The sequence below is a fragment of the Xiphias gladius genome, chromosome 20 (genome assembly GCF_016859285.1).
Source record: "Xiphias gladius isolate SHS-SW01 ecotype Sanya breed wild chromosome 20, ASM1685928v1, whole genome shotgun sequence".
NCBI classification, from domain to species: domain Eukaryota; kingdom Metazoa; phylum Chordata; class Actinopteri; order Istiophoriformes; family Xiphiidae; genus Xiphias; species Xiphias gladius.
In genome coordinates, this window is record NC_053419.1 from 983173 (window position 1) to 1008557 (window position 25385).

The 25385-nt window shown below is 39.0% G+C and overlaps 1 protein-coding gene across 4 annotated transcripts in view; it reads left to right on the forward strand.

Moving 5' to 3' along the window:
• syk (spleen tyrosine kinase) overlaps window positions 1–25106 on the forward strand; it is a 73229-nt gene extending 48123 nt beyond the window's left edge. For 3 of the 4 annotated variants that reach the window (XM_040157014.1, XM_040157011.1, XM_040157013.1), the window contains 6 exons: window positions 1490–1649; window positions 15462–15671; window positions 16528–16717; window positions 18645–18785; window positions 19630–19742; window positions 19888–25104. In XM_040157014.1, the coding sequence (XP_040012948.1) occupies window positions 1490–1649; window positions 15462–15671; window positions 16528–16717; window positions 18645–18785; window positions 19630–19742; window positions 19888–19960 (887 nt within the window). In that variant the 3' untranslated portion in view covers window positions 19961–25104. Of the gene's footprint in view, window positions 1–1489; window positions 1650–15461; window positions 15672–16527; window positions 16718–18644; window positions 18786–19629; window positions 19743–19887 lie in introns of all 4 variants that reach the window. The other variant, XM_040157015.1, reaches the window with a different exon arrangement.
• The last annotated feature ends 279 nt before the right edge of the window (window positions 25107–25385 follow it).

The window sequence follows — 25385 nt, forward strand, 5'->3', positions numbered from 1 at the left end:
GCACACTTGCATCCTTGGGAGTTTGAATTTAGCAAGTTCACCAAAAGAACAGTTGTCAATCTGACTCATATGCTCTCCATCACTGCTGGTTGATGGGAAACCTAAGCTTAGTCTTCCTTTAACAATATAGGGCACTCAAATGGAAAGAGGCACATTTCAGTTAAAGTTTTTTCCCCTTGCCATAGTGGTTCGGAATTCCATAGCCTGCTAATTACAAGAATGCGCTATGTGCTAAAAATGGACTGTAACTGAATTTATATGTATGAATGTATCTATGCTCTGGAGGCATGCATAATACACACTCCATGGAAACAAACTTCCCCTTTGGTCTTCCTTTAACCAAACCTCTAATATTAGGTTCACATTTTTACGTTTGTCTTAAACAGAAACTGACATGCCCATATGAATACTGAAACATTTTTTCTTGCTGTAATCATTCCTCCTCTTCATACTGACCATTAAAAAGTCAATTTCTGGACTTCTAGTGTAAGTTAACAGGAACAAATTCACAGTCCTTACTCTGCAAAAACATAATTCCAAAGTTTATCTGAAGTTAATATGAGGCTTCAACAGTCTGCGTTAAAAAAATTCAAGTGGGTATCTCCCAAAGTAGCAATCTGTTTAGTATACAATTCCTTCTTTGTGTTTGCCATTTCACTGTGTTTCCTTGCTGACTTGCAGCAGAGGGATAGTAACAAAATCAGGGAATTTGTACTGAAACTCTGAGAAATACCCGATGGATATTTTTAACTCAAACTGCTGAAGCTTTTAATTAACGTTCGATAAACTTTGATAAGATGCTGCTTTCAGTTTTGCCTAGCTCAGTGGAAGCTGAGAGAATAAGGTGCCTCTCAATACCAAAACCTCTTAATAGATCCATGCTACCTTCAGAGACATGCTTTCTCTTTCTTTTTCCCATGTCAAGGTAGATTCTTGGGGTTTGATGTTTTCTGTTTTGTTTTAAAGTTAGGGCAGTCCTTTAGTGGAGGATGAGAGAAGGAGCTGAGGTAGATGTTTATTTTTATTTATTTCATTGAAATTATTCTTTTTATTTCCTTTGCTGTACATCTGTACAATGGTACATCTGTACATACCATATTATGTAACAGTGAATTATTAGAGTCCTGGCCTGTTCATTTCCCCTTTCCAACCAACGGTCAACATTTCTTTTAACCATGACCACAATAATTGTATAACTTCAACCACGTTTATTATTGTAACCAAGATGACAAAGGTCCTCTAACCATAACAAAGTACTTGTTTTAACCCAAACCATGTTGTCCTGCCAATAGGGGCACTAAATCATGCTCATATGGGTCATTTTGAGAGGCAATAACAAATGACTTGTTTTATCATTTGGGTTCAAGAACTGGTTGATAAGATACTATCTGGATCAGAACTTTTTCACATATTAGTGCACATACTTTACAAGATAGACTAATGTGTCAATCACTCTTCCTCTAATGTGACATGGTCGTTTCTCCATCAGAGGCCATGCCAATGGACACAGAGGTATATGAGAGTCCATATGCAGACCCAGATGAACTGAGGAGTTCCACAGTGGATCGCAACCAGCTTTTCTTGGAGGATGGAGAATTGGGCTCTGGGAACTTTGGTACAGTCATGAGGGGCATCTACAAAATGAGAAAGTATGCTATATCACATCACACCAACATACAAACCACACCAATCCTCCATTTTAATTTCCCAGTATATAATGATGCCAAGATTATGGATTGTCAGACATTTGCAGCCTCTACTTTCCCAAATTTTGCTATCATTCCCCGTGTCATAAATCATAGTCGTGACTCCTGGACAGAAGTATTTTGAGCTTGGGTGTAAAACTGGCAAAATACTAGCACACAAATTAAAACTGCATTAAAAAGAAAAAAAACTACCATTACAGTTATTTAAGATGCAACTGGCACAATCTCTCAAAATTACAAGATAAAAGATCATTGGTCCAGAGATCCCATTTTTTTGTTTTTTTGTTTTTTTTCTGAGAAATATCTCCCTTTCTTAAATTATACCCAAACACCCATAAACCCTTTTTGGCTGTACTGCAACAGCAGGGCCAGCCCTATGAATCCGAATGTCTGTGACTGATTGAGTGATAAAGTTACATCATTGGTCAGCCAAAAGCTACGTGCCTAAATGCTGAAGTTACACCATTGGTGATTGCTCTTTCGAAATGAATTGTTGCAAACAGTTTCTATTGTGTCATCAAGCAGCGTTTAGAGGCAGTTTCGCCAACTTAGGGCCTTTGTCGCTAGATTTACCAACTTTTCAGACCCTTTTAGCGACTTTTCTTCACAAAAGCGCCTAGAGACAAATCTAGGGGCACCATCTTAGCTTGGAAATGGCTTGGAAGTGACTTTTGGTTAACATATAGTCTTAATGGGCTGCATTTCAGTCACTATTTCATACTCGTTCTGTTGTCTGACAACAGAAACAGAAAAACATGTAAACGAGAACAGCTTTATTGGGAATTCGGTTTTATTAAAATTACTGTATATGTGAGACAGTAGGAGAGAGGCAAACAGGTAAAAGGCGGTCCAGCCACATACTAGGTTTCGACTTACTCTTGTTTCACTCATCTCCCATCTGGTTTCTACTGTGGTCCCTAAAGGCAAAGCGCATACAAAACTGAAAGCACAAACATCAAAGGAACATTGGATGTGTTTTCGTATTTGTAGCATTTTTGTATTTGGAGTAGGGATGTGCGTGATAAGTCAACTAAACGATTAAACGTTGCTTACCCCCCGGCAGACGGCACCCCCCCTCCACATGCTAGTGCCCAGATGTTGTGCCCAAGCGAGGCTGAAAGTGGGGCAGGATACATCTAAAACCAGCATGGCTTGGCAGTATTTTGATCTAGAAAATGAAAACAAGGTTTTATATAGGCTGTATCAGAAAAAACTGGCGTATAAACACTTGACTGGAGCAATGCTTAACCACATTCAGCACAGGGATGTGGACTTAACCTGCAAGGAAAGTAGGCTACTGGTGCTAACAGTGCTAACGTTAGCCACACTAGCTTATAACCAATATAACAAGCAATGTTTAATTACATAGACCCGCCACTGGCTGTGAGTCGAATTCGTCCCGCCAAAGCTTTTTTGAGTTGAGGCAATTTTATAGTAGTAACAGTTTGGCGACCTTCACTTTTGTGTGTAGCTGAAGAGGTATAGGGACAATGCTGCACTTCAGCAGCTTAAGTCTCTGATGCTTGTTCTTTGAGCAAGTTGGAGGAAAGTTCCATAAATAGGTCTACCATTCTGCCACCATCTTGGCCTACAAAATGTGGTATCGTTACCAACATCTATATGCTTTTTTAGCTATTCTGCAAAGGTTTATGTATTTCTGCATCTCTATACACCATATACCTCTAGATGAACAGTTAATGTAGTGTATATTGTAAACTGGTCCAGCCAACGTCTTGGTCTGACCTTGACATGTGCATTTCAACAGAGAGACTCTGCTTTCCTCACTTTTCACCTGCAGGAGTATTTGTTGAACATAAGAGCAAACTCTTGAAATAAACTTACCCAAAAGGGTTATTTCTCCTTCTTTTCTGTCCTCTTGTGTTTGCAGCATATTTGTAGCTTTTCAAACTGATCGGGAGTAACTCTGCACATGCGCAGCTCTCTTCTCTCATGGCGAGCTAGGCATATTGTCACGAGACATGATGATATCAAACATAAATCCCAGCAAACAGGTAACTTTCAGGGAACAATCCCTAAAGGTTTCCTGAAGGTTTTTTGCAACTTCCAAAGGGTATTCTGTGGAACTTTCAGGGTTGTGAAGGCTCTCTAAAGGCTCCACAAAAATACCCTTTAAAGATCCTTCAGGGAATGTTCTCTAATGATTACTTTTTTTGGAGGTACAATTTTGTGGTGGACAGAAGCATATGTTGCACTATATCATATGCACTGTATTTTATAACATTACACCTTCACTATTATATAATAAGTATGTATAATAATATAATATATAATATAATAATAATAATAATAATATAATCATTATGTATTGTTATCTACATCATCTACATCATAAATTACAATTACAACTACCATACTACCGTACTGTGTGATATGTTTTTGTCTCAGTTTTCACAGTTTCAGTGTGCAAACTCTATGCAAAATGCTCTCTTAATTTGGGCTTTGAAATTTCACTTGGCATGCAACATGAGAAAAACTGTGAAACACACATGAAATAAATTCTTCTTTCATTTCATTAATCACAGCAGCATTGCACATTTATGATAATTATTGCAATCGCCTAAAATATTCATCATTATATACTTTTTAAACAATGTTCATCCATGCACAGTTTATTGTGTTTTGTGACTCAAGAAGTCAGTCTCAGAAAGTTGCGCAAGCGAGTGGAGCCAGCTGTCAAACTCCTTCTGGTCTATGGAAACCCAACAGTTTGGCCATTGATATGCTGGGATAATATGAAAAGGTAATTATTAAAATATTGCAGTCTCAGTTCATAAGATCTAGCTAGGTAGAATGTGTTACTGGTAGCTACACTAATCGTCAAACAATAACAAAGCTAGTTTTACCTTAAAGACCTTACATTAGAAAGTTAACAGAAATTTCGAAATTACAATTGTACTTTTTGAAATTATGAAATTTACAATATTTGTCTGATATCCTAAAGAATAAAGCTGATGCCATGTCCAGGTTTTAGGAACAGTAATTCTGATAACTCTAATAGTCAAACTAAATAATATTTAGCTAACATTAGGTGCGTTAATGTGTTGTGCAGATTAGCTAACAATAACGTAAATGTCACCAACTGCTACTGACATTACAATATGTTAAATTAGCTTTTGGCATAACAGGGTAACTTTAGTAGGGTCACAGAGGAAGTTACAGAGATAAGTAAAGTTTCAAGGAGAAAGCTAAGTTTGGTGTCGCTAACTAAACAAGTTAGCTATCCTGTAAATTATGTTTCCTCTGTATTTTTGTCAGAGGCCCTGAATAAGTTCCAGTTCATAACTTCTCTCAGTTTGGGAGCAGCTGCACAGACCAAGACATCACGTGAGTCACTAGTTGTATTGTCAGCTATACAGTTAAGAGCCACTCTGTATTAATATCTTTGTTAAGAAGTAAATGTCTTTTTTGAAAAACATCGACTGTATGTGAAAACTAGAAAGCTTTCAGTGGCTGGCGAAACACAACACTGCACATTGATACCAAACAACACTATTTATACTTGTGTAAAATGGTGGGGAAATATTCGCCACTTGAATAAAATCAATCCCCACCTTTTATCACTTATTATTGCACCTTGGAATGGCAGGTTGTATATACCGTATGTGTAAAGAAACAAAATTTTAAAAGATTTAAAAAATATTTTGACCTGACTAAGAATAAATTTGAAATAAAACTTCTTTTAATAATTAATACGTGTTGATTAGAGATAGCATAAGAGATCTTCTTGCCTAAAGAAATGGGAAATTTACTATTCAAACTTTCTTTTCGTTGTGATGAATGTAATGCATACATAAAAGTTTTTCTGTTTTCATATCAGTCACTACTCCTTTTTCTTCTCTGTCCTCACAAACCAAAACCAACCTGCAACACTACACTGGATTCCATAGTTAAACACCAGTTTCTAAATGGTTACTAGTGATGATATGTACACCTAACTATGGAGCCCCCAAAGGGTCACATTCTGAAATTTGTTTCCTTAACTATCCTTGCAGTTCCTTCCAATAACTTTTGTATTGCCTCACATTAAGTTTCGCATTCCCTCTGATCCATAGCAGCTGAGCTGTATTATAATGTTTTATTATGTAGTAGACTGCTGCTGGTTGTGAGCCCACTCCCAGCTGTGTCTGCTCATGCACAATCTGTATCATTCCAGGCAGATAGATATCTAAGACTTATGGAGCTAGTTAACCAGCTCTCTAAACTGTTATTAGGCTATAACCGGCTGCTGCCAAGATTCATTGAGACGGGCTGTAGCTGTGAATACATGGGATGATGCTGTCACTGTGATTGTGGCTCTAGCCATGGCTGTGTCCTGGCTGTTATGATTAACATTAGTTTGTAATGGGTGTAACAATTACTACATGCAGGGGTTGTATGTGTGCAACTGAATGTTGTATTGAAGCTACTGAACTCCTGTGGTGTATTGGTAACACATCTGTCAGACCTGATAGAAGCAACGTGGGTTCAAATTCTAAGTGGCTTTACAGTTCTTCCTTGGCGGATGTTAATAGGAGCAGTAAAAAGTAAGTATAGCACAGCTACCGCAGCCATTTCCAAAGCATTATATTGTATTTTCAACCACAAATGCAGCCACAGCTTCAACCAGCACAACCAAGCAGAGCAGCTGCAGCTGTGCAATAAATTTTGAAAATCAATGCAAAACTTGTTGTCAGGAAACACAAAAGTAGTAAAGAAAAAGTTTTCACACCGTGACCCTTCAGGGGTTCCGTAATTCAATCTTTACCATCCCACTGTATCAGACTGGACTGGATATCTGTCTTTTAGATGTCTGGTGTGCGATGTGTTTTTACTCAGAATATAGTTACACAGAAACACACACACACACAAACACAAAAACACAAATTGATGAATTGAAGTTGTGAAGCCGGTACCTGGTTCACAATTATCGTCGAATAGTTGTTTTTTTGTTTTGTTGTGTTTTTAAATCAACACCCTGTTTATCAGGTTTACAATTCTAACACCTAACACCCTTGGAGGGTAGAGGTATGCTACGTCATCCCTAACTCTGTTGATTTAATGCAGGAGTCTGTGGGAGAATACATAAGAACACTGGGTAGGTGGGGCTGGAAGATGAGACAGTCAACACACCTCTCTTTCTAAAGGTAATTTTGAGCTTTTTAGATTGGATACTATGATGTGCTTTTCATCATTATCTTTATTGTCATTATTGTGCAGCTCTTCCGAAGCTTGATACTTTTTTTTTTTTTTACAGGTTTGTTGTAGAAGGTCTGTCCAAGACCTCCTGTTAGTACCAAATACATTCCAAAAGAGATTCCCTCATTCGGTGTTTTGATGATAGTGGTTGAGAGCACTGTCGAACATGTTGGTAAGGCTGGTGGTAGCAGCAAGGGCAAGGAGGACCCAAGCACAAATACACATGCGGGCATGTTCAGTGAAGGAACTTTAAAAGATAAACTGGTGAAAACCAGGGTTACAGAAAGATGGATGGACAAGCAGGCAGACAGGCAGAGAATTGGGCAGGCAGGTAAGTAGGGGAACATGGGGACTTAAACAGATGATCTGACAAGGAGCTGTTGAAAATGGCTGATTTTAGTGCTGGCTGGGATGATGATAAAATTGGGAATAGGTGTATGAGTGAGTACGGAAGCTCAGGGGATTGAGAATAGGAGACTGTTGAGTAGGTGGATCTGGCAGTCAGGTGACTGGGATAGGGAGGAACGTCTGAGGTCATCTGATGGGCAGAAGGAGAGTGGCAGGAGACAGAGGCCAAAATAAACAGAGCTGAGACAGGAATAGTAAAATTAACATATACATTTACTCATTTGGCAGACACTTTTATCCAAAACGACTTACAATAGTAGGAATGGTAAGTCCAGAGGAGTGAACAAGAGAGCCCAAAGACGAATAGTGAAACATGTAAGCCCAAAATGGGTATTTAATTGGGCTGTGATCTGGTGACTACAAAAGCCATAACATATGTTTCACATCATTTTCATACTCATCAAACTATTCAGTTACCCCTCGTGCCTTATGGATGGAAGCATTGTCATCCTGGAAGATACCACTCACATCAGGCTAGGAATTTTTCACCACAGGATAAAGGGGACGACTCAGAACAACTTTGTATTGATTTGAAGTGACACTTCCCTCTAAGAGGACAAGTGGACCAAAAGCATGCCAGCTAAATTCCCCCCCACAGCATAACAGAGCCACCGGATCCCCTCACTGTGGGGGTCAAGCATTCAGGCCTGTACCGTTCTCTTGGTGTATGCTACACATGCACTCACCCACTTGTTGAGAATACGTTGAAGGATGACTCATCTGACCATATCACTTTTTTCCACATCTCTGTAGACCAGTGCCTGTGGTTTTTAAACCACTTAGCTATCAAATGTGCATTCATCTTTGTAATGAGGGCCATATGCAGTGCAACCCTACTATAAAATCCATCTCTATGTAATTATCCAAAGGCTGTTCTTGCTGACACAGTCTGATCAAGTCCTGCATTGTCAATCTCAGTCACCTGATGAAGAAGTTGCTCTTCTGTTTTTACTTATGTATCGCACTAATGCACAAACAGCACTGTCATCAAATGTGCGCTGTCAACCACAATTTCCAGCCCTATTTACTGACGTCTCTCCCATAGATCTAAATGCAGATGTCACTTCATTCACTGTTCCTATTGAAACACTAGCTAGTTGAGCAGTCTTTGTGACTGAAACTTCTGCCATCTGTGCCGAAACAATGAAACCTCTTTCAAAGTCATTTAGCTCTTTTCCTCTTGCCATCTTGATACAAAATCAGAATCAACTGGACCTGCTCAGTGTTTTTATACATGGCACAGAGCATAATTGGAGAAAGGTACGGAGAAGTAAAAGAATGAATCATAATCCAAAGCCACCACATCATCTGTCAAACATGGTGGAGGCAGTGTTATGGAATGGGCATGTATGGGCACCAATGAAACTGGGTCACTGGTGTTTATTAATGATGTGACTGCTGATAGAAGTAGCAGGATGGATTCTGAAGTGTATAGTTCTATACTATCTGCTCAGATTCAGCCAAATGCTGCAAAACTGATAGGACAGTGGTTCACAGTACAGATGGATAATGACCCAAAACATACTGCGAAAGCAACCCAAGAGCTTCTCAAGGCAAAGAAATGGAATATTCTCCAATGGCTACGTCAATAAACTGACCCTCCATCCAATTAAGAATGGGACTTTCAAAGGATTTTCATACAAGTATTAAAAATAATCCTTATAATTATGTTGGTCTGTCCAATTACTTTCGAGCCTCTGAAAATGAGGGACTATGTATAAAAATGGTTGGAATTCCTAAATGCTTAATGCAATAGTTTTTTATACTCCATTTGGAAGTGTGTTATTTGTTGTTAGGAACTGCTGTTAATTGTTTGTAAGTTCACCACAGGGTGGCTGTAGGTAAGTGTGACATCACTCTTGTGATGTGAGCGCCATCACTGGGCCAGCTGGCACTACTTCAGTTCTTCCCTCAGTCCAAGAGGAGTAACCACAGAGAGACTGAAAAATACATGAATATATCTGTGTGTGAGATCCTTACTTTCTTCCTATTGAGAGCACTCACCCACTTTAATAATTGTCAACCAACAACCTGTCAGATGTCTCTTGCTGATTTCTACTGTTCATTACAGCACAATCCCAGCATTTCTGGAGAATTGAATGCACTGATGCCTGACAGACTTAACCACTGAATTAGCATTAGAAAGTGTGATTGCTGAAGCAGAGGAAGATGGGACAACACTTGAGAGGTGAATCCCCGAACTTTGCCAGGCGCATTTGCCACCACTGAACCTCTGGGAAGAGCTGGAATAAGTTGCAGGGAGAGGGATGCCTGGCATGGTCAGGCGGCCCTGTTGTCACTGGAACAGCAGGTGAATGGATAAAAAAAAAAAAAAAATGAATAGCTGAGCTGATGAAGACAGTTGTTCCTCAAATTTACAGTTTTGCTGTTATTTTACCAAAAATGAACATTAAGAAAACTTTCCTGAATGGGAATGTTCATGGAAAGGGTCTGTTTTTATTCTTGCCACCAGAATCCCATGTTCCTTGCAAAAGACACTTAGCTGGAAAGCTGTGATTAAAGCCACTTAGTTTCAGTACCAGTACTGCAGTCCCATCTTAATGTGCCTCACGCTTAAGGGCGTTTCTCCCATTTTAATAAGCAGCGCAGGAACTGGAGAAGTTCTAAAGTTCTAAAGAAATTCTAAAGTCTTATCATTGCTTGGTATATTATCTCCCTCTCAAAACTTGGTATATTATCTCCCTCTCAAAACATAGAGCTGGCTCATAGTCCCATTCAGCCAGACTTTGCATGACATTTAACACCTTCTCACATTTATCTCAACTATTTTTGCTAAATGAGCTGTCCAAGTGATTTTTTCATCACACCAAACACCCAGAATTTGATTTCTTTCACCCTCTCTACAGGAGATCTATACATGTACAATCCAAGGTCAGGTAGCTTTCTTCTGAAACCAAAGATCATGAATTTAAGCTTTGCGGCTGAGATTTTAAAGCCCCATTTATCTGCCTAGTTCTCTACAAAAACTAAAGCCCTTTGTACTTGTTTTAGTGTAAACTCTGCATTGCTACGCCGTCATCTGCAAATAACAACTGACCAGACCCCAACATTTCCAAATATATAATTAATTGTGATATTAAATAGGACTGGGCTAATAATTATCCCTTGTGGATCATTATTAATCCAATTGAACATTCTGCCCCTAATTCCTAAATAATAAGTTTTAATGATTAGTCCTTCATTCACAGAGAATCTTACGCTTTCTCAATATCTAAAAATACACTTAGTATTATTTCCTTATTAACAAATTGCTTTTTAATATCTTGATCTAAAACTGCAACTAATTCCATTGTTGACCTTCTGCTTCTAAAACCATTTTGGAAATCGTCAAAAACCCCCTTACTTTCTAAAAAAAAAAATACAAGCCTGTTGGTAATCATCAGTTCCATGATTTTTCAAAGCATTGATGTTAAAGCTGTAGGTCAATATGAACTGGGGTTAGGTGCATTTTTACTTGGTTTCGAGATTTGAACTCTAACAGCATGTTTCCAGTCTGCTGGCAAACAACCCTTTGCCCTCACTGATGTGAACAAAGATAGAATTTCTTCTAGTACCAAATGTTTAAATAATTCATAAGACCAATCATCCCTCCCAGGAGTAGTGTCTGGCATCCCTCAATTCTCTCATAGTGAAAAACACATTAACTGGGTTATCATTTTTCTAAACTCCAGTCCAACTTCCACTGATTCAGTAACATCAGTTTGCTCCTCTTTATAACTCTCTCAACTCCCAGGTCCCTAGAACTGTGCACTGCTTCTAAAACATCCACAAACATATGAGCTTTTTCTTTGTTGAATACTGCTTCCACGGCTCCATTCTGAAAAACTGGTATAGCAGTTCTTTTATAGATTCCTGACATTCTGTGTATAGCTGACCACAGGTGCTTTAAAGAAGTCATGGGGCACAGCGTTTCACAAAATTTCAAACTTTTTCTTTTTGCATTTTTAGGAACTCCTCTTGCTCCTCTTTTTCTGTTCCTTACAGCTATATCACAGTCTGTATCGAACCAAGGAACCAACACAGAGACCTGGGATTCTTCTTCAAAGGAACAGTTTAACAGGCTGAGGGATGCTTTCCAGTTATTTACCAGGCCCTCACTCTTCTAACCAAGCTAGAGCCTTCTCGCGAAATTCATTTCATCTAGGCTGAGAAAAGTTATATCTGAGAGGTCTCGTAAATGCTAAGGAAAGGAGCTTCAGTTGCTTCCTTTTTTGTGTCCTTTAGCATAGTGTACACTGGACCATCCATTACTAAAGGAAAGGAGATAAGGCCGTCCCACAATTCCTTGCAGCAGCAACATTTAAAGCAGAGCCCTGTCAATAACATCGGCTGACGCATAATTAACACCGCAGTTGTCTTGTCCTTAGTCCTTAGGAATTCTCCTTCATATCTTTCCTTGACGTCATGAAGTTTTCCATCAAGATGGTTATGAAAGGACATTTTTTGACTTTTCAACTGCAACCTACATTTGATGAAACAATTAATATATGGCTATAATTATTCTTTACAGTATGATACTGGGGCCGGCTGTGGCTCAGGAGGTAGAGCAGATCGTCCACTTAACGGAAGGATGGTGGTACGATCCCCGGCTCCTCCAGTCCGCATGTCGAAGTGTGTGTGTGTGTGTGTGTGAATGGGTGACTGTGGCAGTAGCGTAAAACGCTCTGAGTGGTCGATGAGCCCAGAAAAGTGCTGTATAAGTGCAGTCCATTTACTATTTACTGTAGTTGGCCTTCCACCCTTTATCAGTACCGAATTATGCTTATCCAGGAATTCTTCTATAACCGATCCATCGCTGTCTTTGCTATCACTGCCCCTTAAAGGGTTATGAGCATTTAAGTTCCCAGCCCATATAATAAGGCATCTTACCTGCTCCATAATCTTATCAAACTCTGACAATACGCTTACAAGTATCACAGATATAATAACTGCTATTGAACTCTGACTACTTCCACAGCCAAACATCCAAGTTTAGATTTTATGCGAAATCTCCTATACTGAAATTCTGATTTAATAAATGTTTCACACCCCCCACCTAACCAATAAGACTTATCTATTCTAAGACTTTCATACACTGGAATTACAAAATGAAGGCAAGGTTTAACCAAGTCTCTTGAATACATAACAATCCTGACTTGTCATTAATTCCTTGCCATTTGCAATCAAACAGCTCAAGAATATAAAAATTAAGATATTAGTCACCATCATCATCATCCACATACAGCTCCTCTGTACTGTCAGACCTTGTCACCTGTGAGTTACTCGTGTTGTTTCTCCATCATGTGCTCGTGTAATCTCTTTTTTAAAAACTGCTTCGTGCCAAGAAACCTTTCAACTGCTCCAACCACTATCTTATCTTATCACTATAAAATCCGATCTCCTGGTTGTTGTTTTTGCTCCTACCAAAACATCTGAAATGAAAGCTAAAATGGAGTCCCTGTTCAATATCATCATGTCAGGGGGAAATGCCGGCAGAGTTGGCAAAGGGGGCTGGCTCCACATCTCTGTACTGTTTACCTTTACACCTCCAAACCCCTGTTCCATGTCAACTCCTTTAACTGCCTCTGTATAAGATGCTTTATGCTGATCTCTCACTGTCTGAACCCAACAAGAACCAGCAACATGTCCTAACATCTGACAGTTTTAACAGTGCAACAGTAGTCTCAAGTACTCTCTCACTTTCTGGCAATACATCGCCTGCAAACATCAACAAGACTAGCAAGTCCAAATTTCCCCTGTCCATGGGCTTGAATGGCTTGACCTCAGTCACTCAGCCACCCTTAATGTTATCTAAGATTTCCCTCTCAGTCAGGCTAGTGTAAGCAACACATATCACTCCATGTTCACCACCTTTTACACCATCTTAGCATTATTTTATTGTTCCTCATCTTTGCAACAAACCCTCAGCAGTCAATTTGACAATATCTTAGCCTGGAAACCCTTACCTGTCTGGTAAGGGTTTCACTAGTAAGCACTGGTAATTTGTAGAGGATTTAATGCTCCAAATCCTACACCTCCCTCTTTCTGGCCTTTCAAATCCTTCAAGATTACTAATTTTCCGCAATTTATTTTCCCCCAGCTACACCTTACAAATCAGGGCTTTCACTCAATGCACCTCTCTTTAAACCTAGAATACTCCATCATCTGCCGCCCACCTCCCTCAACCCCATCACCACCTCCTTGCCTAAACAACTTTCAATAACAGTAAAAAAAATTACCAAAAGAAAACAAAATGAAGAGTGGCCATTCGAAGCTGAATTTGAGAAACCACACACATAGAGACTTCCAAGAAACTTCCTCAATGGTTTTGTTATCTCGCTCCATTTCTGTCCTCTCATTTTTGGTGTATTTCAGAATCTCAGCAGGTGCAACAGCTCACCTCTTGTGGTGAGCTAGGTGTATTCTTGTGAGGTGGGAGGAAGCTCCTCTCATATCAAACATCAATGTCACAAAAAATTATGAAGGTATGTGACTCAATAAATCCTTAGTATCTGTGATTACATTTTTGTAGCCTAAATAAAAAAATGAAAAATACATAAACTTGGAGTAGTGTCTGCTTGGATGTGGAGAGGACGTCTACCCACAACCCTTTCAGAGTTTTTGTATGAAAAAAAAGAAAAATAGATCTGCCACAGATGTATTGCACTGTGAAATTCTGCTAAGTACTTTAGAGGTTTTTGAAGTCAGCTCCAGAATGACCATTATTAGACATGGAAAGGACAACACCATATGACCGACTGTTTACAAGAATGTCACAACCAAACCGGGCTAAACATAACCTTCCTTAGAAGGAGAAATAGACACTTACAAGTGCATATCTGTATCCGAGAGATATGAAGACGTTGTGAAAGTAAAATTAGTATGAATCATTTGTTATCTTTTATTTTTTGGGGATATTATGGAATGTAAGGAAAATGTATATGTCCTTATTAGTTTGAATAGATGTGTCTTATATGACCTACATGATATTACAATATTTAAGTTGCTGGGAAACTAAATACAAAGAAAGTTATAACTGCGTTTAGCCTGGAGGGAGTTGAAACCTTTTCCTCTGTACAGGTGTCTGACAATCTTGAAAATATACATCTTTACCGCAAGAGGGTATGTATCTGAAGGAATTTAAGGCGGATGTTTGAGATGTGGTGACGTAAGAAGGATAAGAGAAGAATAATGAAGCCTTAAGTCACGAAAAAGTCATTATCAAGTAAGGCAAAGTCATCATGACATCTTGTGACTGAAAGCATGGGCATCCTATGTTAGTTACAGTGGGTGTGTGTTATATCCAAACACTATAATAACTGAGGTGAGAAGGACCATGTTTTCATAGGGAAAAATGCATGTGACACAGTCCAGTGTAAAAGTTAATCCATGCCTCATTAACTTGGTTGGTCAATAGTATATCTTTTTTGGCAAGTAGCCAATCATGTTAGGTTACTCTGTCTTCAAGAAAATTATAAAATGTACCTGGTCCTTTTGTTTGATGAGAGATAATCCCCCTTGGGCCCAAGGTTGTAAGTTACTTTTACAATATACTTATTTTTTCTCAACCATCAGTATTTGTGTGTGGCTTTTTTTTTTTTCTCTAAACAAAGCAATTCTTTCCGTAACATCAGTTAAACAGCAATTTGACTTGATTTTCGTGATTTATGTCCAGGTCGATGTTTTTGCCTTCCAATCAGGACGACTTTTGGCCAGGGACACAACGTCATTGTCAGACCATTGTTTACCAGGGTGTCTCTTACTAAGAGAACATTCCATTTAAAAAACACAAAGCAAACAAAGAAAAAACAACCAAACAAACAGAAACTATGCCAGAAGAACTCAAAGTATACTGTACCTAGACTCTTCTGTCTTTATAGAGAGCTGATTCCTCTAAATCTAAATCTAGGCTGCAGCCTTTACCTTACTTGTACACTCTGTGGTTATAGTATTGTTGTATAGACTGAGTTTGTGTACTTGTCTACTCTTCATGTTGTACTGATTGTATGTTGTTGCCCCTTGTTTGTGTTGTCTAAAAAAGATATGGCTTACTGTGCTTGAGCCATACTGTCTTCAAAGTGCATTTATGGTGAATATCAATACAAACCAGGTGGCACAGTCACCCTAACATTAACCCTCCCTGTGTGATAGGACGGAGAAGCCAGTTGCAGTCAAAATTCTGAAGAACGATGATAACAACGCCTCCGTGCGTGAGGAGATGCTGCGAGAAGCCAATGTCATGCAGCAGCTGGACAATCCTTATATCGTTCGGATGATAGGTATCTGTGAGGCAGAGAATCTCATGCTGGTCATGGAGCTAGCTGAGCTGGGACCTCTCAACAAGTTCCTGCAGAAAAACAAGTATGTGATCCAAATGGACCCTGATTATTCTCTGGAACAAGGCATTCTACTTACATTGCTTATTTCACTTTAATAATAGGGACATAATGATACACACTTGTTTGGTTTGAAATTTGATTTTTGAAGAGCCTGTGGCAGTGTGTTTTCATTCCCAGTGGCAAAGAACATGATTTCCTCAGCAGATGGTTACTTTTCAAAATTCCATTTGACCCCTGAATTGAACATCAGTCAAATACAAGGCAAAGGACAGTGCTCTTTGTTATCAAGTTGCAATTTCAAATTCATCATCTATCATAAAGTATCAGGTCTCTATCTATTTAGGAAACTAAATATTTTTTTAGTTTTAGTTTTTTTATAATTTATTTTTACAACAAAATAATGCGCTCTTCCCACAGTCTATGCAGGTCAAGTAAATCGGTAATTAGAAATGACTTGTAGGTGTGACTGGTGGGTTTCTCTGCGTGAACAGTATTAAACCCGTGGGAGACTGTGCATGTCCTTTGGAACCGTCCACAGGTCATGAGTAGAGTTTGCAGTAACAAGAACTGCAGGGAGCATTCCAACCTCGGAGAGAAGAGGAGCAAATCACAGAAATAGATTTTCAAACATTTCTAAGTTTTATTGAAGTTTTATTCCAGTTTAAGATAGTGGAGGAGAAAACATTTGAAGTATAATTAAAAGTTTCTCAGACTTTATTGGTAAACCAGAATTTTTTCCAGTTGAAAAGCTGATCCTTGTGAAACTTATGTTCAGAATTTAAGGCATCTCAAAAGACTGTTTATGATCAGCTTGTCATCTCTGTCCTTTGAAGTTTACAGTTTCTTTTATGGATAAAATAACAATCGATCACCCACAGGCAAACGACCTTAAAAAACATCACGGAGCTGGTGCACCAGGTGTCTATGGGGATGAAGTACTTGGAGGAGCATAACTTTGTCCACAGGGACCTTGCCGCCAGGAACGTGCTGCTGGTCACGCAGCACTATGCCAAAATCAGTGACTTTGGCCTCTCCAAAGCTGTTGCTGAGGAGCAAAACTACTACAAGGTAATTGTTGACAGGGGTGGGTACAGGTAAATTGCCATAGATCAAGCATGAAGCCCATCCAGGCCCATGATGCATTTGGGGAATATTCCATTGCTTATTTTCAGCTCAGTACAGAAAAATGGTACAGTGGGGCAACATGGCTAAAAATAACCCAATATTAATAAGCCTTGATGGCTTTATAGGACTTTTAGACTTCTTTGCAGCTTTTTGCAGACCATCATTCAACATTATAAATCTGTTTTGATATTGCTTTAGAAGAAATAGAATTAAAATAAAAATGTATTTTCACAGTAGCCATGTTATAGCTGAATGCCTATGTAGCATTGCAGTATCAAAGGAAATTGTTGGTAATCACCACATGAACTCATCTATGAACTTGGTGTTTCCCAGGGTTCCGACATGTTCTCTCATTCCCAAAACACAATGACATTAATCATGGCTACTTGCATGTCTGCAAACAACACATGTTGATGCATCCCATTTTATTTTCTGTAGTCCTAAATTACAGTTGAGGTTCCCTCAACTCCTCATGGGCAGCTAGATGCTCCCTAAACTCCTGCGCATTGTGAAGTCTCTAGGTTCCCTACCCTCTGAGGGCTAGACCGGGGCAAACTACTTGGAAAGGTGCATGAGACGGAAAACTCATGAGGAGCAGACATTTTATTTGCCCTTTTTCCCCTGAGATGTCATATTTTTGGGTCGAGACTGAAAAGAAATCAATGCTAATTGAAAATGAAACATTCATTTAAGGCAAAAACACCTAAAGGAGGATTTAAGGGGGAAAAAGCCTAAAGAACAGTAAGAGCTGGTAACTGAAAACTATGGTTGTGAGAGTCATCATTTTTTCCTTTTATGGATTACTTATTCGGTAGTAAGGGTTCGTTTCATCCTTTTCCAGTTGTTTTCACTGTTATTGTTTAAGTTGAACATTGCTCATTTCTTTTTCTTAGAATTTTGTCTACGTGTAAATTTAAGTTGATATTTTAATTATGGAGAACTAGTTATGGTTTTCTAAAGTTAGAACTTGAACTCAAAAAGAGAAATGAAACCAAACAAAATGGCTTACAAATACAATGATATTTTAACCTATTCTAACTGTGTAAGAGTGGATCCTCTGTCGGCTGGAGAGCTTATTGATCTTGTGAAGTACTGCTACTGCCAATCTCCTTACCATGCCTAGTGAATTGATGAACCCAGACAACCAAGTGAACTTGCTTAGATGTGTATGATTTTTGGGCCCAAGATATTTTAGAGAATCCAGATACAGATACCTTAAATACCCCGCCTAAGGTCAGCAGCATAGATCCCCCACACAGGGAAAGGTTACAAGTTATATCGACAAGGGTAGAACAATAAATAGTGTGGCCCACACGTATTTATTTTAAATCATCAGTCTTCATTTCGTCACAGAAAGTCATTCTTTCATATGAAAAAGTAAAGAAAATGTGACATGGTCTTGCCTCTGCAGAAACTGTAAAACAGTGACCTCTGGTGTTACAGTTCAGTATGTCTCCAGTTTATTGTAATCTTATACAGGTTGTATAATATATACAACATATTCATACTAAAAGTCTTTGTGGTCCACTGCAATGCACCCTTTTTTATCTGTGCATAAAAGCAGATAAAAGACAAAGGAAAAATGTACATATAAAGCATTCAAATTACTGCAATACCGACAATAGCCTATCTGCGTAATTTGGAACCTCAGTGTGCATATTAAAAACATTATCGCCCAGCAGTCGATCATAGCCGGTCAAAGTAGAAATGCACTTGCTCATTGACCGAAAGGGAAAAAAATGATGAGCATCACAATAACTGACAGAGTCCCCTCGGTGCAATGAGACAGACTGTAATCTGAGGCTACATAATGGCCAATATAACATAAAATCAACATGTAATGATGATTTGTGTGTATCTCCTCCTCCAGGCCAAGGGTCATGGGAAGTGGCCAGTGAAATGGTATGCTCCTGAGTGTATAAACTACTTCAAATTCTCATCCAAAAGTGATGTGTGGAGCTTTGGGGTGCTCATGTGGGAGGCCTATTCCTATGGCCACAAACCATACAAGGTATGAACAATTACTTACCGACCTGAGACATGATGACACTTTTTTCACACATCAAGTCACTCACTTAGTCACTCACTCACTCCAGTGGTAGTGGTAGGGGGTGGGGATTGGTGGCGCTGTTCAGTCATCGTCAGACCACATCTACAAAGTAACAGCAGCGGTAATTTAGACCTTCAGATGTAGATATGACATTGTCACCACTTACAGGCAGAAAAAAATTAAAAGCCACTGCAGGTTTTTCCTCTTTTTTTTGCTTTAAGTTAAAGGGTAGGGTATTTGATTTTATAGTATAATTAGAAACAAACAGGTTAGATAGAATTAGTTGAAAATACGACCTCAATGCAACAAAAGTGAATTCACCTGTGACTCATTTAACATAAATAAGTTTACCTGTGATCACAACAATTTTGATTATTCTTGTGATTTCCAATTAAGCCTAAATGCATGAACAAGGTTATAAAATAACCTGTAAACACCACAATTTTGTCAGTTTTTGCCAGGGCTGTGTCTAATGCAAGATGACTCCAAATGGTAAGGAATAGCCTAGCCTAAGAAACCAGACTGTGAGACTTCATAAAGATGGTAGAGGGTACAAGGGCATCAGTAGGCCACTGAAAATAAGCTGAGGTTGCAGCAGTGGTTAGTAGGTATAGGAAGAGCCATACTACCAATAACAGAAGGTGGAGTGACCGTCCTTGAAACTCAGTCTTGCTGTATATTCTATCTGAAAAATTCCAGTGACGCTATTTTGTATCAGTTCGACCATCTTGCATTCCTTTCAGTGGCACTGAGCCATGCCTCCCTGATGGTATCAAATTCCATCTGAATGAATCACTGTTCACAGGGAATGAAAGGAAATGATGTCATGCAGATGATTGAAAGTGGAAAGCGTATGGATGCCCCAGGCAACTGTCCACCAGAGATGTATGACCTCATGACAACCTGCTGGACATACAAGTAAGTGACAAGTTGTCTCTCTGTTATCACAAGGCAATGGTTGGATCATCAACAGACTGTATTACACCTGACAGGAATAATAAGGGCAGTGTATGTTAGGAGACCTTGCTTTTGATCACTACTTGCTTTTTTTCATGTTTTACAGGGCAGATGAAAGGCCTGGATTTACCATAGTTGAGCCAAGACTACGAGAGTATTATTATGACATTGCACAGTGATTCTTCATACTGATGTTATGAGACTATGCAAAATGTTGGTTGATGAGAAAAACTGCATTTATTAATGTATAAATGTTTGGAGATGATTTTTAAATATAAATGCAGTAGTAAAATATTAACTTCAACTGGAGGATCCAACAAACTATACAACTAATTCATTTGGTAGATGTTTTTCATACTGTAAGTGCATTATATGTATTAAAGCTTCACCACTGCAATGTCATTATAGTTAAACCTAAAACCCTTGAAAGTCAAATTGTTTCAGTGTAATGGAGAGACAGTCAAGACCATCAATTTATTTATATATAGCTAAATATCACAAATCACAAAATTGCCAAAGGGGCTTTACAATCTGTAGAGTATACAACACCCTCTGTCCTTAGACCCTCGAATAGGATAAGGAAAATCTCCCCAAAAAACCCTTCTACAGGGAAATAACGGATGAAACCTCAGGAAGAGCGAGGGATCCTTCTTCCAGAACAGACAGTGATGCAATAGATGTTATGTGTACAGAACAGAACTACATAGTAGATACACAGTGTGGATAATCAGGATGACAAAATTATAGACAGATTATAAACATTTATAAGAACATGATCTGGGAGGATGTCAAGCAACTCCAAGGTGCAGGTAGGCTGCACCTTGGAGTTGCCTACCTACAGCACCTGAGCTGATCCACCATGAAGACCTGGAAAGAGGACAGACTACACAAAGACACAAAAAATCTAGTGGCAAACTCAAGCACACCATTCACACATCGGAACAAACACACAAAGGGAGAGAGAGGAGAGATAGACAAGGACAAACATGCACACACAAGGGAGAGAGACTCCTGGAGGATGGAAAATTCCAGATCCACAATCTGGAATGAGGCACCAGTAGACAGGGGAGAGAAAGAGGTCCCAGGACAGTCAGTGGTCCAGCACAGAGCCTGAATGTAGAGAGAGGACAGGGAGAAGAAAGCGGGAGAGAGAGAGAGAGAGGGGAGAGCACGTAGCCTGGATGCCCATGTGCTTGCAGGACAAAGCAGTGGTAATTAATTCCATGACTGTGTATGATTTGGCCATGAGGTGAAATATAAGGAGAGAAATTCAGAGGGACAAAAACAGAGCCCTGACGTACTACATATTTCACATCAGAAAGGATGAAACACACTGCGTTCTTTCAGATAAGTAGGACTTTAACCAATTGAGAGCCGGGCCAGAGACGCCAAATTGGTTTTCCAATTGGTCTAGGAGTATACAGTGCTCTATGGTGTCAAAAGCTGCACTGAGATCCAGTAACAGAAGCACAGAGGTGGTATCTGAATCCATCATAAGCAGAAGATCATTTACTTCTTTAGTTAGTGCAGTTTCACTGGGCTGAAAGCTAAGCTAAGACACAATTCTTTCAAGTACTCTTTATAATTATTATTAAAGATTAAGATGCGGTTTCTTAATCAAGATGCGGTTTCAGCAGTCATCAACTGGCATCATCCCCAGTACCGTTAATCTAGTTGGGATGATGCCAGTTGTAATAAATAAGTTAACAATATTCAGCATTATAGGTCCCAAAACTTATCTTTGACAAATTTCATCTGGTAGAGGGTCAAGGAGGCAAGTAGTAGGTAATAGACGTAACCACCAGTTTAGACAATATTTTAAGAGATATAGTCTCAAAATATGTCAAAACAGAGACTATTTTGGATTCTAAATACTTCTCAGCTGATTCTACAGAAGTAGCTGAAGATGAGGAAATAATTTTGTATCTAATCTCATCTATCTACAGAAAACTTTTGAGCTGTAAAGGACGAGCAGCTAAGACAGGGCTGTTTTTGAGTAAGTTTAGCTACTGTGTGAAACAGAAACCTAGCAACCTTGTGTTTAATGTTACTGATTAAGTGAGAGAAAAAGATTGCTTCAAGTTCAATACACACACGTGTCATGAGAGGTGGAAAGCTTCCAGTTTTGATTCATGCCATTTGTGTTCTAAATTCCTGCAGTTGTTTCTTCAGTCTAGTTTGGTAGTAACAGTTGCAACTGAATTCAGGATACTAGAAAGAGCTGTGTTTAAGTCACTGATACAGTTTTCAACAAGGGCCTGTTGCTGAAGTGAAAGGACAGGACCATCGGCAATTGCTCACCAAGAGCAGTTAATGGACCTGTGTGGTGAGTGATAAATACATCAGCACCAACATTAAAAGGGAAGGCTAGTAGTTAACACTTCAATTGTAATAAAAAAGTGATCTGATATCCCGTGTGATAGAATCAAGTGAAGGGCGTTACCACTGCGGTGAGTAGTTTCATGCACAAGCTAGGTGAGACCAAAAGTAGTGGCAGAAAGGCTTTACTAGATAATCACTGGCCTTATTCAGGTGAATATTATATAATATTGAAATCACCAATAATTAAAATCTCCTCAGAATGAGTAACAAGGTCTGACAAATTCTCCAAATTCTTCTAAAAATTGGGAATAAGGGTCCGATGATGTGTAGAGTACCATGAGGTGGAGTGGTCGGAGTCTGTTGCCTGGACAAAGTAATTCATAAATGATGTTTTAATACAAGAACCTCAAATGAGTCTAATGTAATATCAAGTCAGGAGGTTACATTGAAAATAGACTAGATTAATGCAATACCACCCCCTTCTTTAATAGCCCAAGTTACAGGGACATTGGTAAGCTCAGGTGCGAAGCTTCATTTAATTTTAAAAATATTTAGTTTAAGCCATGCTTCACATAAAGCAATCATATCAAGGTTATGCTGAAGAATCAAATCATTTATCATTAAGGCTTTAGTAGATAATGATCTGGTAGTTAAAAAACAAGGAGGAATTCCCTGGCTGGACATATTAACTAAGCTAGTGGACTCCAAAACCCCACTGCCTATTAACCTTGCAGGCTCTCTAATCCTCACCAGGGCTGTAGTCTCCCAGTTGACTGGTTGATTGGTTGGTTGATATTTTCACATCCAACCAAATTCTCATTGGCCAAATTCACAACCCCCACAAATCTGTTTTCACAACTTTGAACTCGCCCAAAGTTTATGAACGATTACTAAGTGTCGGCTACGAGGTAATTGACCTAATGTCAAAGAAGTTGTCGTAGTGACTACATTTTGTTAAAACAGACCCAAAAGCCGAGTGTAAGTTTGCAAACAGCAGTTGGCATTCCACAGAAAATACTAGCCTTTTCTGTTTATTTTCGAATTCATTTAGACTAATTATGCTACCAGGTAGAGTGCACTCAGTGCATTGTGGCCATTTTAGTTATTATAGAGATAAAATGCAGACTTAGTGTTTTCCCCCGCAACCAATTAATTGGTTGAAGAGTAGGTACAATATCAGTCGACCAGGATTTTTCTTTGGTTGACTACAGCTCTACTAATTACCTGTGACCTGCCGAGCGCCAAGTCCCAAGTCCCTAATGTCAATCCTGACGTAAATATCTGTCTGTACTTAAATAAAAGGACAGTTATCAACAAAACCAAATCCCTGCTCACTACAGTAACGAACCAGCCACCAGTTCAGTGAAGTCGACCACGGACAATTAACCAATGTCAACTCATCTTTCTGGCAGAGTCAAACGGCCTGGCTAGGCTCTCTTTTGTGATCTCAGACTGCTTCATACTAATGTTATTGTGCTGACATAGATTACAATTCAGTGTTTGAATTACAGGGAGCAAGGGGGGCTTAGCACATTGGCCACTGAAGTGCACCTCCATTCAGTTCAGCAGCCTCTCTCACATCTCATCAACATCCTCCCATAGCATTTTTCTACACAATGAGAAATTATGAAACAAATTAGTTATGAAACTAGAGACAGGTCAAAATTTCTCGCTATGAAATGAGCCCACAATGTAATTTGAACCCTGATCACAAAGTTGCCTGGGTTCCCTGTTTCTCCTCTATGTCTCAAGCTCTGGCTCTGGATAGACAGTAAACTGTAGGTGACGATGCTGATCTGTCGGTATTGGAGTCTGTTATTAATAGCATGCGTTGTTTAACGCTATTGGCGGTGGAGGCATGCATGCAGACAGCACAAACAATGGGGACAAACAATGGGGCAGATTTTTCAACTACTTGAAAAATTTGTGAATGTTCAAGCAGTTCATTTTTTCAAACGAAAAAATGGAAAAACAAAGTGTTCTTCCATTTTTGTTGTCAGAATCACAAACAAAAAACCAGAAAACCATTAAGCTACTCCCCAACACTGGTCATGAATAAAAGGCTAATAGTCTATAATACTAACTCAGTCCCCTGACCCAGGTTGAGGGACTTCCAGGGGCTCCCCAATAAAATGGGGAGTATTTTAATTTCACTATTATTTCATTAATAAGAAGTTATCACAACGAGAGAATGTATAAGAATGACTATTCTGTTCATAGGATTCACACTCTTCACTGTCATCTGAAAAAATAGTGAATGATTACTGTGAATGATGAGTGTTGATCGTATATATTTGAAAATGAGTGCGGCTTCACAGACTCCCACTCAAGGATGGGTGCTGGGGGAGGTGGGCTGCCCACCTCTGAGTAGACGGTGTTAATTTTTTTTTTTTAAATATAAATTTCATGACGTGAAGAAGCCCCGAACGGTTGACTCTATGTCATCTTTGGCCTTGCAACGTTCAGTGCGATTTAAAACAGTGGGTGACGTGTTGAGCCATTTTAAACCCATGAAATGCTGATTTTTATAACTTTGCAAAAAGACATAAATACCAACGCAAGCACTGATGTGTGTCATCACAGTACAGTCATATCCTTTAGTTTACAGCTCAAAGAACACACTTAAGTGTCCAGTACCTCTTTAATTGATTTAATTTAGGTTTAAAATTGATATAATGAAATTAAGATCACAAAATCAGCATGTCAGGCATTGTGATCGCCATTTAATACCATTTTTGTATTCAATATAATAAACGTGACATTACATTATTGCTTGTTTACTCTTAGCCATTTATTGTGTTGGTGCATGCTGCCGCTGGAATTTCTCTCTGTGTCTGATCGGACCTAGTCTGGGTCCGGTCACATGTTACATGGCTTTGCAATTTGTCTTGACAAACCACTGTACAACATATACAGAAGGGTGACAAATTAAAGGAAAAACCAACATAAAGTGTCTTAGTAAGGTGTTGGGTCACCACGTGCCTCCAGAACAGCTTTAATGCTCCTTGGCATTGATTCTACAAGTCTCTGGACTCTACTGGAGGGATGAACACCAAGAAAGGAGAAAAGACTTTCTACGTATTTAAATGTTGATGTATATAATAAATTATTTTAAAAACCCTATACTTGTATTCCTTTGTACATTTGTACGAGTGAAAAGTTGATCCCAGGTTTCCCACTTCAAGTTCCACCATTGCCAGAAACTGACGTGTTCATTATATACTGAAAAGTTTATTGATTGGTGTTGGTTTAGTGACTGATATTGGAAACACAATGTGCTTA